Source organism: Gracilinanus agilis, chromosome 1 (assembly GCF_016433145.1).
Source record: "Gracilinanus agilis isolate LMUSP501 chromosome 1, AgileGrace, whole genome shotgun sequence".
In the NCBI taxonomy this organism is placed as follows: Eukaryota; Metazoa; Chordata; class Mammalia; order Didelphimorphia; family Didelphidae; genus Gracilinanus; species Gracilinanus agilis.
Genome location: NC_058130.1, coordinates 87,914,176 through 87,930,222, shown reverse-complemented (window position 1 = coordinate 87,930,222; position 16,047 = coordinate 87,914,176). Strand labels below are relative to the sequence as shown.

At 35.9% G+C, this 16,047-nt stretch overlaps 1 protein-coding gene across 1 annotated transcript in view; it reads right to left on the bottom strand.

The window, feature by feature from the left end:
* DCAF1 (DDB1 and CUL4 associated factor 1) overlaps window positions 1-16,047 on the bottom strand; it is a 91,856-nt gene that overhangs the window by 70,717 nt on the left and 5,092 nt on the right. Inside the window, exon 2 of the mRNA XM_044675836.1 lies at window positions 7,339-7,456. Coding sequence (XP_044531771.1) covers window positions 7,339-7,448 — 110 coding nt within the window. The 5' untranslated portion in view covers window positions 7,449-7,456. The remainder of the gene's footprint in view (window positions 1-7,338; window positions 7,457-16,047) is intronic.

Below are 16,047 nucleotides of genomic sequence, written 5' to 3'. Positions count from 1 at the left end.
CTTTCTGGCTGCTTGGAGAATTTTCTCCTTGACCTGAGAGCTCTTTAACTTAGCTATAACATTTCTGGGACTTGTTATTTGGAGATTTATTGCAGGCGGTGATCTGATTCAATTTCTATTGCTCTTGTTTAAAAATAGGGCAGTTTTCTTTAATAATTTCTTGTAATATGATGTCTAGTCTGTTTTTTCCCCAATCATGACTTTCAGGTAGTCCAATAATTCTTAGATTGTCTCTCCTGAATCCATTTTTAAGGTCAGTTGATTTTTCAGTAAGATATTTCATATTTTCTTCTATTTTTAAATTCTTTTGATTTTATTTTTATTGTTTCTTGCTGTCTAATAAAGTCATTAGCTTCTATTTGCCTAATTGTAATTTTTAAATAATTATTTTCTTCCATGGTCTTTCGATCATCCTTTTCCATCTGGTCAATTCTACTTTTCATGGAATTCTTTTCTTCATTGGATTTTGGTGTCCCTTTTCCCACCTGACCAATTTTGTTTTTTAAGCTGTTATTTTCCTTTTGCATTACTTTCATTTCTTTTGTCCATTTTTCTTCCACCTTTCTTACTTGATTTTTAAATTCCTTTTTCAGTTCTTCCAGTGCCTGAGTGCCATTTTCCAGTGCCATTTTTCTATGAAGTTTTGGGTGTGATTGTTTTGATCTCACCAACCCCTACTGAAACTGTGCTGTGCTCTTTACCTCCATAGAAATCTTCTATGGTTAGATGTTTCTTTAGCTGGTTGTTCATTTTCCCAGCCTTTTTTAGTCTGTGGACTGGAAGTTCTGAAAACTGTTGATTCTGCCTCCTTTATTGATGGCTTGTAAGACCTCAGCAATGTGAGTTATTTTGCCTTGGGGTTAGGGGATTCAAGGCAGGCTTGAATGGGTCAAGCACTATAGATTTTAAGGCCTCACTGTGGGCTGGTGCCAGGGCTTGGGACTTCATGGGGTAGGTGTGAGGTGCTCTACTATTGGCTTAGGCAGGGTCCTGGGATCCCAAAGTTGGTCTATGCCCAGGCTAACAACCTGGCAGAGTAGGTATGGGATGGTCAGCTCACACTCCTCTTTGTGCAGTTTTACTTCTGGTTCCCCCTTATCCCATGAAAACTGACCCTCTCTACCTTCCTTTCAAATTGTTTTTCACAGTAGAGTCCCCTCACTCCATCTAGTTGTTAGTTTTGTGACTCCTGTCATTTTGAGGCACTACTTTAAAGTTGGTTTGAGAGGATTCTCAGAGTGGTTTCAACTTTCACTGCTACTGAGTCTTCATCTTGGCTCCACTCCCCAAGAAATGTAGCCTCTTTATCAGATCATGGATTTCAGGTAGTCTAATAATTCTTCAATTATCTCTCCTAATTCTATTTTCCTGATCAGTTTTTTTTCCAATGAGATATTTCACATTTTCTTCCTTTTTTATTCTTTTGATTTTGTTTTACTGTTTCTTGATGTTTCATAATGTCCTCAGCTTCTACTTACCCAAATCTACTTTTTAATAGGTTCTTTTTTTCAGTGAGTTTTTGTACCTCTTTTTCCATGTGGCCAATTCTGCTTTTTAAGGCAATCTCCTCAGTGAATTTTTCATATCTTTTCCCATTTGACTAGTTGTTTTTTAAGAAGTTATTTTCTTCAGTTATTTTTGTGTCTAGTTTACCAAGCTGCCAGCTATTTTTTCATAACTTTTTTTTTTATCACTCTCATTTCTTTTTCCCAACTTTTTCTTCTACCCTTCTCTTATCAGATTTTTAAAATCATTTTTGAGTTATACCACAAATTGATTTTAGGCCTGAAACCAATTCATATTGTGATTTGAGGCTTTGGATCCAGCAGTTTGACTTTGTTTTCTTCTGAATTTGTGTTTTGATCTTTCATGTCTCCATAATAATTTTCTATGGTGAGCTTCTTTTTTTATTGTTTGCTCATTTTTCTAGATTTTTTTCTTGACATTTAACTTTAAAAATTGTTTAAGTTGGACTCTTTAGGCTTTTTATTCAGTGTGTTTACTACTCTTCTCATCTGTGTTCTGATCTGTCAGTGACCTTAAGCATTCTTCTAGCCTAGAACTGTGACCAGGGTTCCAGCTCCCCTAAAGCCATAAGCACATACATGCTAAATACTCCTCCTAGCCTTGGGATTGTGATCCAGGACTATGACCTAAAACTGAATACAAGAGTCCAGGACCCACTGGCAAAGAGACCCCTGTAATTGCCTTCTGACAATTTGTCCAACACTCTTATCATCTATGGTCTGAGAGCCCCAGAAGTTATAACTGCTGCTGATTCAGTCACCCCCAAGGACTGACCTGGCTTGCCCAGGTAGGGCTTGCCTGGTACACTGGTCTGCATTCTACTCCCATCCTGGTACCACAAACTTTTCCTGCGGATCTTCCAAGTTTTCTCAGGGTGGAAAACTGTTTCACCCTATCTTTTGTGGGTTTTGTTATTCTAAAAATCATCTTGAAGTGATTAAGTTGTTTGGAGAGAAATTTGCTAGAAATCAAACAGTTCCCTGCTTGGCTCTGCCTTCTCAGAACTCTCAAATACTTTTTGTCAATCACTATGCCTTAGCATTAACATCTTGACTTGGGAAATTAACTCAGGAACACTTTAGTGTAGTCAAACAAGAAATATATAAATATGCCCCCAAAATGTTGTCTAACATTTATCACAAGGACTTTGAATAATGGAGCAAACAGAATGACCAACAAATGAAGATTACTTCTTTTTCTACTGCAAAACAAAAGATTACTGTCTGTGAAATGTCCAGAACTTACAATGTTCAGATCAGATACCACCCACTTCTAGCTCTACCCCCTAAGAACCCAGCTCTACTGTGTGTCAAAAGAACGTATTTTTCCCCTAAAGTTATCTTTGTTTTATTTTGCATGAAGTATTTTTTCACACTCCTATGTGGATTAATTAATATCTGCTGAAAATAACCATTTGGGGGCAGTTAGGTGGCTCAGTGGATAGTGCCAATCCTCAAGTTTCCTTGCTATGTGACCCTGGGCAAATTTAACTCTGCTTGCCTAGCCCTCGCCCTTTTGTCTTGTACAAAAATATTTATAGCTGTTCTTTTTGTGGTGGCAAAGAATTGGAAATTGAGGTTCATCAGTTGTGGAATGCTTGAGTAAATTGTGGTACAGACTGGTAATGGAATATTATTGTGCTATAAAAAATGATAAGCAAGATGATTTCAGAAAAAGCTGGAAAGATATGTGGAAACTGATGCAGAACAAAATAAGCAGAACTAGGAGAACATTGTACATAATATAACAGCAATATTAGATGATTATCTGTGAAAACTAGGCTACTCTCAAAATGCAATGATTTGGGACAATCCTAAAAGACTTATGACAGGAAATGCTATCTACCTCCAGAGAAAGAACTATTGGAATTGTCTTTCACATCAGTGTATTTTGGGTTTTATTTCTTGGGCAAAGATCTGATTGTATATAAATATTATTTATAGCTGCACTTTTTGTGTTAGCAAAAAACTGGAAAATATGGTGATCCCTCGACTGGGGAATGACTGAACAAACTGTGGTATATGATGGGGATGGAATACTATTGTGCTAAAAGGAATAATGAATTGATGGATTTCTACAAGAACTGGAAAGACCTACATAAACTGATGTATAGTGAAATAAGCAGAATCAGGAGAACATTATACACAGAAACTGTAGCATTGTGGGATGATCAAAGGTAATTGAGTTTGTTACTAATTAGCAATGTAATAATCCAGGACAGTTCTGTGGGACTGATGAGAAAGAATGCTATCCACATCTAGAGAAAAAACTTTGGGAGTAAAGATTTAGAAGAAAACATACGGTTTAGCACTTGTTTATACAGGTATATGATTTGGGATTTTGGTTTTAAAGGATTACTCTCTTACAAAAATGAGTAATATGGAAATGGGTTCAAGTGATAATATAAATATGTATAACTCAATGGAACTACTTGTCAACTCCAAGAGGGATGAGGGGAGAGAGAAAACATGAAACATGTAACCATGCAAAAAAATCTATAAATAAATGAATGAATGACTAAATAGACAGACATATAGATAGAACTGTGTTTTGCATGACAACAAAAAAATGAAGAAAAAAAAAAGAGTTGTTACCAGAGCAGAAAGTATGGGTTAAAAAAATAAAGAAAAAGAAAAGAACCATCAGCATATCTTAGCAACACCCCAGTTTCAACATGTTCAGAATGGAACACATGATCTTCCCTACAAATCTGGCCCTTCTATGTACCTTCCCATTTTTTTTCCTTTCAATAGAGAGAACATTTTGTATCTCAGAGATTACAAATGTTCCTTTACCCTGTTAAAATACAAAAACTTCACCCTTAAAAAGATATTTAATATTCCTTCATTCAAGAAATGATAAGAGAAGAAAGTCCAGAAAAATCCAATGAGTACTGTAAACTCTAAAAAGCTAAATATATAAGGGCAGCTAGGTAGCACAGTAGATAGAGTAACAGGCTTGGAGTTGAGAGGATCTGGGTTCAAATATGGTCTCAAGCACTTCCTAACTGTGGGCCCTAGACAAATAACCCTGATTGCCTAACCTTTGCTAATATTCTGTCTTAGAACTGATATTAACCATACAGTAGAATCTCTGGGAAGTTCCACTGATCTCCATAACTATAAGTATAGCAAACAAATAATGAAAACAATCTAATTTAATATTGTCTAAGGCCCTGAGAGGATAGGTGATATCCAGGGTCACAGAGATAGTGTCAAAGCTAGAACTTATGCCTAAATCCCAAGAAGCAGCTTGGCATTGTGCATAGAAAAGTGAAGCTAGAATCAGACAAGCCAGAATTCAAGTCCTATCTTAAGTCATTCAATAGTATGTGATCATGGACAAATGATTCAGCAACCTCTTTTTGCCTCAGTATCTTCATCAGTAAAATTAGGATTTCAAAAATAGCACTTTTTTATATGACTGTTAGAAGGATCAAATGAGATAATATCTGAAAATTATTTTGCAAAGCAGATGTCTTTGTGAGTTTCCTCATTGGAAGTTTCTTATACCAATGAAACAGTCATCTCTCCAAATAACCCTTTCCCTCTTCCTCTCCCTCTCCTTCTCTCAAAAACTCTGATCTTCTGTTTTAGAATAAATACTCAGTATTGGTTTCCAGGCAAAAAGACAGCAAGGAGTAGACAATGAAGGTTAATTGACTTGCCTGGAGTCACACTACTAGAAAGTGTCTGAGCTCCAATTTGAACCCAGGACCCCCCCATCTTCCAGGCCTGTTTTTCTCTGTCCAAGGAATTGCCCCCTATAATTTCATTTCAATGTGCTCTAGCATACTGCTCATTAGACAACTTGATCCACATACATTGCAGAGTTTTAACTAGTTGAGTTTCTTCTTCTGGTTTTAATTGGTCTTGCTATAGATTAGCTATAGGTAAATGGAGACAAAGTTATATGGCAGAAAAAGAAATATCTTCTATTTGAAAAAAAGCAGTAGAAAAGCAAACAAATTATACAAATGTGGGGGAAAAAACTAGTCAGAAGAGGTACAAATGGTCCATTAGTGGTTAAAACAAAGAGAAAATTCCTAACTCAACATCAGTACAATTCCTGACTATCTTGTCCCGCTGTCACCAATCTAGACTACTTCATACCTGAATTACTACTATAGCTCCTGGAAAATTTCTCTTACTTTAGGGTTAACCAGTTTTATCAATCTTAACTATATTGTTAGCTACACTAACCCTGTTTAAACACTACCTTTCATCATAACATGCTCAAAATGCTCTACTACATCAAGTCTAAAGTCCTCTGCTTGGCTTTCAAGGTATTCTTATAATCTTATCCAATTCTGCTCCTTTAATCTTATTTCCTATATTTTGCAATGTAATTTTTACTATAGTTAAGCCAAACTCTAGCTACCCTATAAACAAATCATACTCATTCTCATCTTACTGCTTTTGTCTTTATTTCTCCTGACATGATATATCCTCTTCTCCCTAACCTCAAGTCTATTCAAATACATTCTTTAAGCCACATTTCAAAACTCTCTTCCACAAAGTCTTCCTAACTAAAAGCAGAGTGGTATAGTGAAAAAAGTCCTAGACTTTAAGTCAGAAAGAAACTTGAGTTAAAATTTCTGACAACTACTAGTTCGTACAATCATGAGGAAAACATTTCGCCTCTACTCTATAAGCTGATATCCTCAACTGAAAATGAGGTTAAGACACATTTACCCAATCTATCTCACAGGGCTGCTGGGAAAATTTTATTTTGTAAACGTGAAGCACTAAATAAATATGGGCTATTTTAATGCTATACTTTTTCCAGATTCCTCCAGCCAAAAAATTTTAGAGTTGAGAAAAAATCTTAAAGATCTGATTTAACTCTCATTTTTCATCTATCAAAATTGAGTCCCAGGGAAATGATGCAACTTTTGCTTCCTTAATTAAGGTGTCCCCTTAACTGCAATATAATATTAACATCTAATTATCTATTGTCTTATTCCCCGATTGTTACAATATTATATGCCAATATGTTGTCAAATCCCTGAGGGAAATATTTGGCTTATACTTCTTTTGTATACAAATCCTAGCACAGAGCTGAACACATGGTAGGTGCTCAAAACACATATGCCAATCAGTTGAACACATGCATTGTCCTAAACATCATACCTGCTTCTGAATTTCTGTTCTTTGATGGCTACAATTGGTAATCTTTTCATCATTCCCACAACATTCTCTTGAGACATAAGCATTCCTTTTTGCTACTCCTGAAATATACTATACCAAACAGTTCTCCATTATCCTCTGCAACTGATATATATCACAGCAAAGTTGGAAGGAAAGTACTTTGTAAACAGTAAGTCGGGGAGGGAGGCAATTCTGCCTACACGTTCATTACTAAACTATTATTGAGGATTACCTTCCTTTTTAAGCATTACATATTGTTTCTTCACTGTTTAAACAATGAGTATCCCCTTTACTGCTTTGATACCAAGAACAGTCTTTATCTTTCCTTATGCTTCAATGATTCCATTCTTGGAACATTCAGTTGATAAGTTTCTCTGGCTTGAACTGTTTCTCTGGCTTCAATCATTCTGCAGAAAATCTGCAGAAAATGCCTTCAAAGTATTTCAATGAAAATGTAGAGTGTGTGTGTGTGTGTGTGTGTGTGTGTGTGTGTGTGTGTGTAAATCAACTGCTATCTACATAATTAGCAGCTACTACAACTTCTCCAACTTAAAAGATATTTCAATTATTAAAAGCTAAAATGTTTAAACATTCTTAAATCAAACCTAATACCCAAATCTTTTAAGTCTTCAAATTAGCAAAGAATGCTAAATCATCTTACCTGGTGAGGATAGACACCATATCTTGCCCGCTGCCATGTTCCTTTTCCCACTGCTCTAACAAGGTAGTGAGCTCAGCTTTGGAGTCCACGTGCACTGATCCTGAAGTCATGGCTTGGCCTATGGAAGCAGAAATATCATAAATAAATATAGATCAAAAAAGTATGCCAATATTTCTCCAAAACAAATAGAGAATGAAGGTGTAGAAGGTGTTTGTTAGGGTTCCCAATGATCTAAACAACACTTTGGCCAATTTAGATAACTTCATTTTTCAATGGGAAAAGCACAGGATTGAGACTCTGGAGACCCCTGTTCTGCCATTAACTAGTTTTATAATTTGACAAATATTTTAACTCTGTTCTCAATTTTCTCTGAAATAAGGAGTTTGGACTATCTCAAAATCTCAAGATCTCAAAAATGCCTTCCAGTTCTGATATTCTATTTTTTTCCCCCTTAAATCCTTACCTTCCATCTTATAATGGATACCAAATATCAGTTCCAAGGCAGAAGAGAATAGGCAATTAAGATTAACTGACTTGCCCAGGATCATATAACTAATAAGTGTCTGAGACCATATCTGAACTCAGGACCTCCTATCTCTAGGTCTGACTCTCTATCCCTTGAGTCACCTACTTACCCCCATGATTTTTTTAAGAGTAAAAAGCAAACCAGAGTTTTGATTACATGAGACTTTTGAGAAAAATGCTGAAATACAATAATCTCAAATAAAATAAATAATTAAAATTTGTGGTGACAGATAAACATATCTACTTATTTTCAACAAAAAGGTATAACTGATATGTTTTCTCTATTGCTAAGATCACTGGTTAAATATCTAAGAGCTGTCTGGATCCCCTTGCTTTACATTATCTCTGACCACAAGAAAACAAACCTCTGGCAACACCTTTCTTCTTTCTCCCTCCCTATTTCTCTTCACATTGGTGACTCAGGTGCCAATATGGACCTAGGAAAGTAAAAGAGACCTGACACAAAACTGGCCTGACTGCAAAAGTTAGCTGTAAAGGTAAATGGCTAGTCAAGGCTTCAGTCTCTGACCAGAACAGTGAGGGGGAAACAGGGCCCAAAGTTACCACAGAAAAGTCATTATTTAAATCATTATTTGGATAACATTACCCTAGGAACAAAAGAATAAAAGGGTGGAAAGGTATAAGGATTGGCATAGGAAAGTACCAGAAGAATGCCTAAGCAACCCAAAGATCAAAAATGTTTAAAAACCTATCACACAAAGCAAAGTGAATTATAAGTGCTTTGTGAACACACTCACTGGTTTCATACCAAAATGGAAGAACTGGACATTCTATGACAATTGTCTTTTTTTTATTCTCTTCCAAGGATGCACGAGTTGAGAGTAAGGGGAGACTGAGCAGGATAGTAGATTTGAGATGAAGAAAGTAAAACACCATTGATCTCCCAAAATACTTTGATCTGTGTTATAAGAATGTAATACAAATGAGTAATCAAATACAATTTCTTATACCAGATGAACTAGTGTTCCCCAAAATGGATATCAGAGTGATTTTTGTTCACACATCAACCTATATTTCACTTCTTGACTGAAGTTAATGACAGTGAAGAACCTAAGTAAAATTTTACCAAATATGTTTTAAGTTCTGCAAGTTGACTCTGTGGATAGCACTGAACCTAAAATCAGGAAGATCTGAGTTCAAATTTGGCCTGGGCAAATCACTTAACCTGTTTGCCTTAATAAACCACACATCTGACCTGCACCCAATGATCTAAGAGCTCACTGAGTCATAGCAATATATGTGCATATTCTCTAACCATAAGATGATGTAATTTCTATCCTTTTATTCACACATGTATTTAAGACAAAAAAAAAGTATTTTTGGACAGAATAACTGTCCAACTATTTATTTAACAAGAGTGGATTTGAGAAGAAAATGAAAATGATAACATCATTGATTCCCCCAAAATATTTTGACTTATGTTATAAGAGAGGAATACAAATAATCAAATACAATTTTGTATGCCAGATGAGCTACCTTTTGATTATAAAGATTAATGACTACGTATATTAAATACATGAGATTTGTAAGAAATGAAGCTTCTTTGCTTACTGTTCAAAAAGCACTACTATGAAAATAAAAAAGTAATTAACATTCAGTAAAAAATTCTTTTTGACATTTTAATAGGAAACAAGAAAAATTATATTCATTGAACTCAGTTGTTAAAGGGAAACTTTCACAAAACAAAAGAATTAATAACTAAAAGCATTACAAAACTATTCCTTAATCAGAACTAGAATACGTTTTAAAGTTTAATGGGGGAAGGGGGGGGAGCTGGGGGAGCTCATTGGGTTGAGAGCCAGGCTTAAAGATGGGAGGTCCTAGGTTCAAAACTGGCCTCAGACATGTCCTATTTGTGTGACCCTGGGCAAGTCACTTATCCTTCATTACCTAGTCCTTACTGCTCTTCTGCCTTGAAACCAATACACAGTATTGATTCCAAGACTGAAGGTAAGGGTTAAAAAAAAGTTTAATCTGATATTGATAACTCATAATTAAGGTCAACTCACAATACCACAGTGTTAATAAAATATTAACATCACTACCAGACTTACAACTGGTCTAGCAAACAAGAATGAGAAATGCAATCTAATTTTAAAAAACACAAAAAATAAATGCAGACAAGATAATTAGACTCATAACAATGGCATTCAGGAAGGTAATAGTAACAGCATAATGCTCCCATCTAGAAGTTACTGATGAAGCATTGAAGCAGGATCTGAGCCAATCCCCAGACTGAAAAACTGTTTTCAGCCTGAGCAAAAAAAGTACAGGTTAAAAGAGATAACCAGAGGGAGCAGCTGGGTAGTTCAGTAGATTGAGTCAGGCCTAGAGACGGGAGGTCCTAGGTTCAAATCTGGCCTCAGACACTTCCCAGCTGTGTGACCCTGGGCAAGTCACTTGACCCCCATTGCCTAGCCCTCACCACTATTCTGCCTTGGAGCCAATACACAGTATTGACTCCAAGACAGGAAGGTAAGAGCTTAAAGAGAGAGAGAGAGAGAGAGAGAGAGAGAGAGAGAGAGAGATACCCAGAGAGAGGGAATCATTCCTGAAATCCTAAGGAGCAAGAAAATGGGAAAAATCCACAAAAAGTGATCAAGTTTGGAATTAAGAGATTAATTTAATTAAAAAGTACTGAAAGCAATTCTAAGTCAAAGATGAAACTACTTTACTTTCATGTCTTATTTAATCCTCACCACAATCCTGTAAGGTAGATGACACAAGTATTATCACCAAGAATGGAGACTATCTTAATTTTCTATTTATATTTCCAGTGTACTGCAAATAATAAGCACTAAATAAATGCTTTACTCTTTCATTTATTTTACAGAGAATGAAAATTAAACCTAGAGAGATTAATCTAAAATCAACAGCTAATGTCACACAGCTGGAAGAAAGAACTTCAAATCCATTTTGGAGAAATGTTTTATTTTAATAATCTCTTTTTAGAAAGCATTCTCAATACATATAAACTCACTCACTCAAATGCACACCTCAAAAAATGTATGCAACTCAAAGTACTAAAGCCAGCATCTGATAATCAAGGCAAAGCTACAGAGATAGCTAATACAGCTAACGGTTAAGTGGCAATGCTCCTTCCCTGCAAAGATGAGTAGCTAAATTTACCAAGGAGAAGGAAGGGGAGGAAAGTTTTGACAAAAGTGAACTTAAAAAAAGACAATCCACCAAAATCTCCCTCAAAATCTTTCTTTCTTCTGGAGAAAGTAATGCAAAATGAGAAAGAAAAGACCAAAGGTGCACAAAACAATGGAGCAACTTCAAAGAAAAACACTTCCATTCATTTAGAAGAGAAGATCTTGAAAGATCTGCACTTATGAGTCAGAAAATAGGGAAAGATATCCAGAAAAGTGAGGGAGAAATACAGCAAATTAAATCTTGAAAGTCTTAAGTAAGTCTTTTTTCTTCCCAGGGATAGAAAAAAAGGAGGGATGGCTATAAAATGAAAGGTCATCCATTTAAAAAAAAAAAAAAAAAAAGGTCAACTGGTTTCTTGTCAAACATCTGGCTATTCACAGTCCAAAGAATATATAATTGAACAGCACAGTGAGCTAAGGTCAAAGAAGCAAGTTGGTTAAGAAAGTTAAAATGAAAAACCAGGCTACCTCGATATTACTTGCCAGAGAATCTATTTTCAACTGACCCAGCAATATCCCAACCATCATCCGGTGTTATACTATACTTTTAAAAAACTTCTGAATTACATATGGGAGCATTTCTTCTGCAGAATTTCTTTAACATCTTTAATTCTCCAATATGAAATTTCACTGGAAAAGCATTTCACAACTGAACATTTTAGGGGCGGCTAGGTGGCTCAGGGGATAGACAGCCAGGCCTGGAGATAGGAGGTCCTGGCTTCAAATCTAACCTCCAACACTCCTTAGCTGTACGACTTTGGGCAAGTTATTTAACCCCAATTGCCAAGCCCTTACTGCTCTTCTGCCTTAGAAGCATTGTTCTTAGCATTAATTCTAAGACAAAAGGAAAAGTTTGGTTTTTTTTAAACAAACATTTTTAAATAAGGTGATTACTTTTGAAGAATTACTCAATCTAAATTCCAGACAGTTTAAAACATTACAAAAACAATCTTCCTTGTCAATAAACACTTGGCTATTTTCTCACAAGTCTCTTTCTTTTCTTCAGAGTACAACAGCAGGCTTTACAACTTGTAAATTATATCAGGTAGTGAAATAAGGAAAAGACTGAATGATCCCAAAGGATGCCAATGTCAGTATTTTGAGAGATTTGCCACCTTAAGAGGCACCTTCCATAGTAACAGCCATTCCTCTTATTACCTGTAAGAGATCTAGCCTGCTGGAAATGAAGCTTTCAATAGTAAAAAAGCAACAGGCAATGATCAGTTAAGTATCAGGACACACCCCCAACAAACTTCTACTAAATAGCTCTTGAAATCTAAAAGTATAACCTCTGTGCCCCAGATTCCCTAGGCATAAACTTGGCATTCCATTTTCTACCTTTCAGCCTTCTTTCAGGCTGTCTCCCCGATACCTGTAATGCACTCTCTTCTCACCTCTTCCTCTTAAAATCCCTATCTTCCTTCAAAGCTCAATTCAGTTTCCACCTCCTACAGGCAGCCTTTCCTGATCCCCCTACTTGTTAGTGTTCTTCTCTCCTTCTTGAAATTATCTCATATCTGTTTAATTATAATTCTCCCCAGTATAATGGAAGCTCCATGAAATCAAAGGTGGTTTTTCTTTGTCTCCCCAAAGCCTAACACTTTGCACAATGTAGGCCTTTAATAAATACTTGAACTGAAGATCATGGAAAAAGGATCCTACCTTTTCTGAGTAAAAGCAATCATTCCTGCATCAAAAGGCCAAGAAAACTAACCGGAGAGCATAGCAGCTAGTCTTCTAAAAATCTACCAGCATGCATATGATCCCACAAACATATGTACTCACCAGTCCTGCACTACATTTGGTAAAAAGTAAATTTGATCCATTTTTAAAAAACAATACTGAAACACTTCCTCCTCCCACAACTACTTTCATCAACATTCAACCTGGTTCAATGCCAAAATGGGAGTAGACTATAGGCAAAATAGCAAAGTATGTAAAAGGTAAAATAATCTAATAAGATACTTCCCTACTTGGTATTAAACAGCCTTCATGTAGGGCTAGCTATCCAGTACATATAAATTTTCTAGAAAATTTCAGGAAGCAAAATTTTGATGTCAAACTAAAAAACAATGTTTGTATGTAATTAATTCCACTTCTGATAAATTCCCTAAAAGAAGATGTGTTACTTAAAAAATAACTTGCCTAATAAAACTTCATTATTTACAAGGGAGTTCTAACACATCACTTAGAAACAGATCTATAACAAACACATTTAAGTCATATTTTCTAAGCATCTACACGAAGATTTTATACTGACCAATAAGCACTTGACTGAAAACCTGGATTTCTCGAAACTCTTTCAAAGAAGTCTTTGATTTTGTCTTTTTAAACAAAGTTTAAATTTTAAACAAAGTTTAAAATACAAGATGATTAACTAATATACAAAAATCAAATTAAATTTTCCTGTACCTTGATATGTTATTTCACACCATAGAGCTTTATTCCCAAGAAGCAAACCATATTCACTAAAATAAAATGGGTATATAAATTTAATTAACTAATTTATTCAAGTTAACAAACTTCTTTAACATCCTAATCCTACACCACTCATTCCATGATTACAGTCTGTAATCCTTAAAGGCTTTTCAAAAAAAAGTTAAAACATGAATTTAAGACTCCAAATATGAAACTGGGCACTGGCATGTAAGACTGGAGAATGAAAGACACCATGTATGCAGCCAGGAGGTGGAGAGAATGCTGGATCTGGAGTCAGGAAGGCCTGAAGTTTACTGGCCTCACTTATTAGCTGTCTGATGCTGGGCAAGGGTCTAACTTAACCTGTCTGCCTCATCTGTAAAATGGAGATAATGGTACCCTTTGGGGCTGTGAGAATAAAATGAGATAAAATTTTCAAAAGCTTTGTAAACTTTAAAGCTTTATATAAATGCTGGCTATTATTATTAGTTACCTTATGGGTAAATTGACTGCTGTTGTATTAAACATGACAACAGAAGGCAATCTACTAAAATATAAAGAGTGGTGTATTTGGAGTCAAGGGACTAGGGTTCAAATCCCAACCCTAGGATTTATTACCTGTGTGATCTTGGGCAGGTCCCTTAATCCTACTGGGTCTCAGTTTCCTCAACTGTAAAATGAGGATGGATTAGATGACCTCTAAGATCTCTTCCAACTCTAAATCTGGGATCCCAAGATGAGGATACTACCTCATAATTCCACTTGTACCTTATTCTAACAAGCCCAAAAATCCAATCTAATTCATCCTCACAAATACCCTTGAGGTAGGCACTACCGAGTGGCAAGCAATTATTCAACCTATGTTACAGATAAAAAAATGGAACTACAAAAAAATTAAATAGCTATTCCAGAATGACTGTCCCAGCACAACTCAACAGTTAAGCTTGGATAGAACTGATTTCCCATCAAGATTCTTCTCTTTAGTTAAGGCTCACTTATACATTGTATCTGTGGCTTAATTCAACAAAAGGTAGTGTTTCTCTAGATGTTTGGGCCTGATTAAAACTGTGACAGACGGTAATTTAGTTCTTTGTTTTTTCAAATACTCAACCCTATCCTTTTCAACATAAACATTTCTTACATTTCATCCCCTAAATCTGGCTTACCAAGGAGCAACTGTTTAGTAAAATGTTATTAACAGATATCTGAAGAAGGATGAAACCATTAACTACTAAAAGGAACCATCCCAACAGAAAATCCAACTAATGATAATTTAAAAAATAAATAAAACATATATTTACAATTGGTCTTTATCATAAGTGGTTACTTGAGCTGAAATAGGACCCAAGAATCACTTAAAACATGAGATCACCTAAAACACACAAAATAACTCTCCAATTTTAAACATCCAACTCATTTTTGTTCACTTCACAAAATCTGTGAAATCAAAACCGATTTTAAATACTCAAAACTAGTGAAACCAACATGATTATACCTGCCATAAAATTCTTTAACAACTGTGGAATACATGGAAGTGGCAGATAACTGTATTCAGTAACTACCTCAAAACTATAGAACATTATTTTTCCTATACCCTTGCACAAATAAAAAATCCTCTGCCTCTATTTCCTCTAGCATTCAAAAATCATATTTTGAACTAAAATAAGGAGGGAAGGATTTTCACTTCCCAACATCACACACAGGTCTTGGCAGCACAAAAGTAAAAATAAATAAATAAATAAAGCCTCAATCTACCATCCTTTTTTAAACAAACATGGAATAAAAGTAAATATTTTAAAATTAAAAAACTAGAAAAGAACAAACTTAAAAGCTGAGACAACCAATAAATGCCTAAACTTTCATTTAATAAAAAAGACTATAACAAAGGAATGTTACTAATATAAATTCTTTAGTTAGAACAGTGTTCATTAATAATGCTTCACTGAAAATTCAAACCACCTGACAAAATGAGACTGCAAAGTGATACAGAATCAAACTGATAAAGTACAGCTATCATTTCCACCCCCTAAAAAAATTTACAACCGACTTATCAACAAATTTTAAACTCAAGACTTTCCAAAGTACTACGGAGAAAGAAAAAATGTCTTGAATAAGAAAACTGCTGGGAATCGCTGTTTTAATATGAAGGAGCAGAAGCCTAGAAATCTTCGAAACCCGCGGATTATTTAGTTTGGGGTTTCGTTTGTTTCAATTCCGCATCAGTTTACCGAACTCTACACACCTCACCTCCCAGGCACTCCCAACCCACCGGGAGGAGGAGAAGAAAAGTAACTGGAAAGCTCCGCCCTCGTCTCCTCCCCCGTCTCCTCCCCCAATCCTAGTCCAGAAGTGAGGCGGGACAGGGTCATGGAGAGGAGGGGAGGAGAAAACGTGGGAAGAGACAATCGGTTCCAACCTAGGTGATAGGAAGCCGTGTGGGAGGCGGGTGTAACTAGGAAAAGGGAGAAAATGGAACCCCCAACCCACATCACGTACACACCAGGGCTGATTTCGAGAGAGGGGGGGGAAGAAACAATGCTCCTCCATGCCACCCCATAAGGGGAAGGGAAGATGGGGCGGGGGGAGG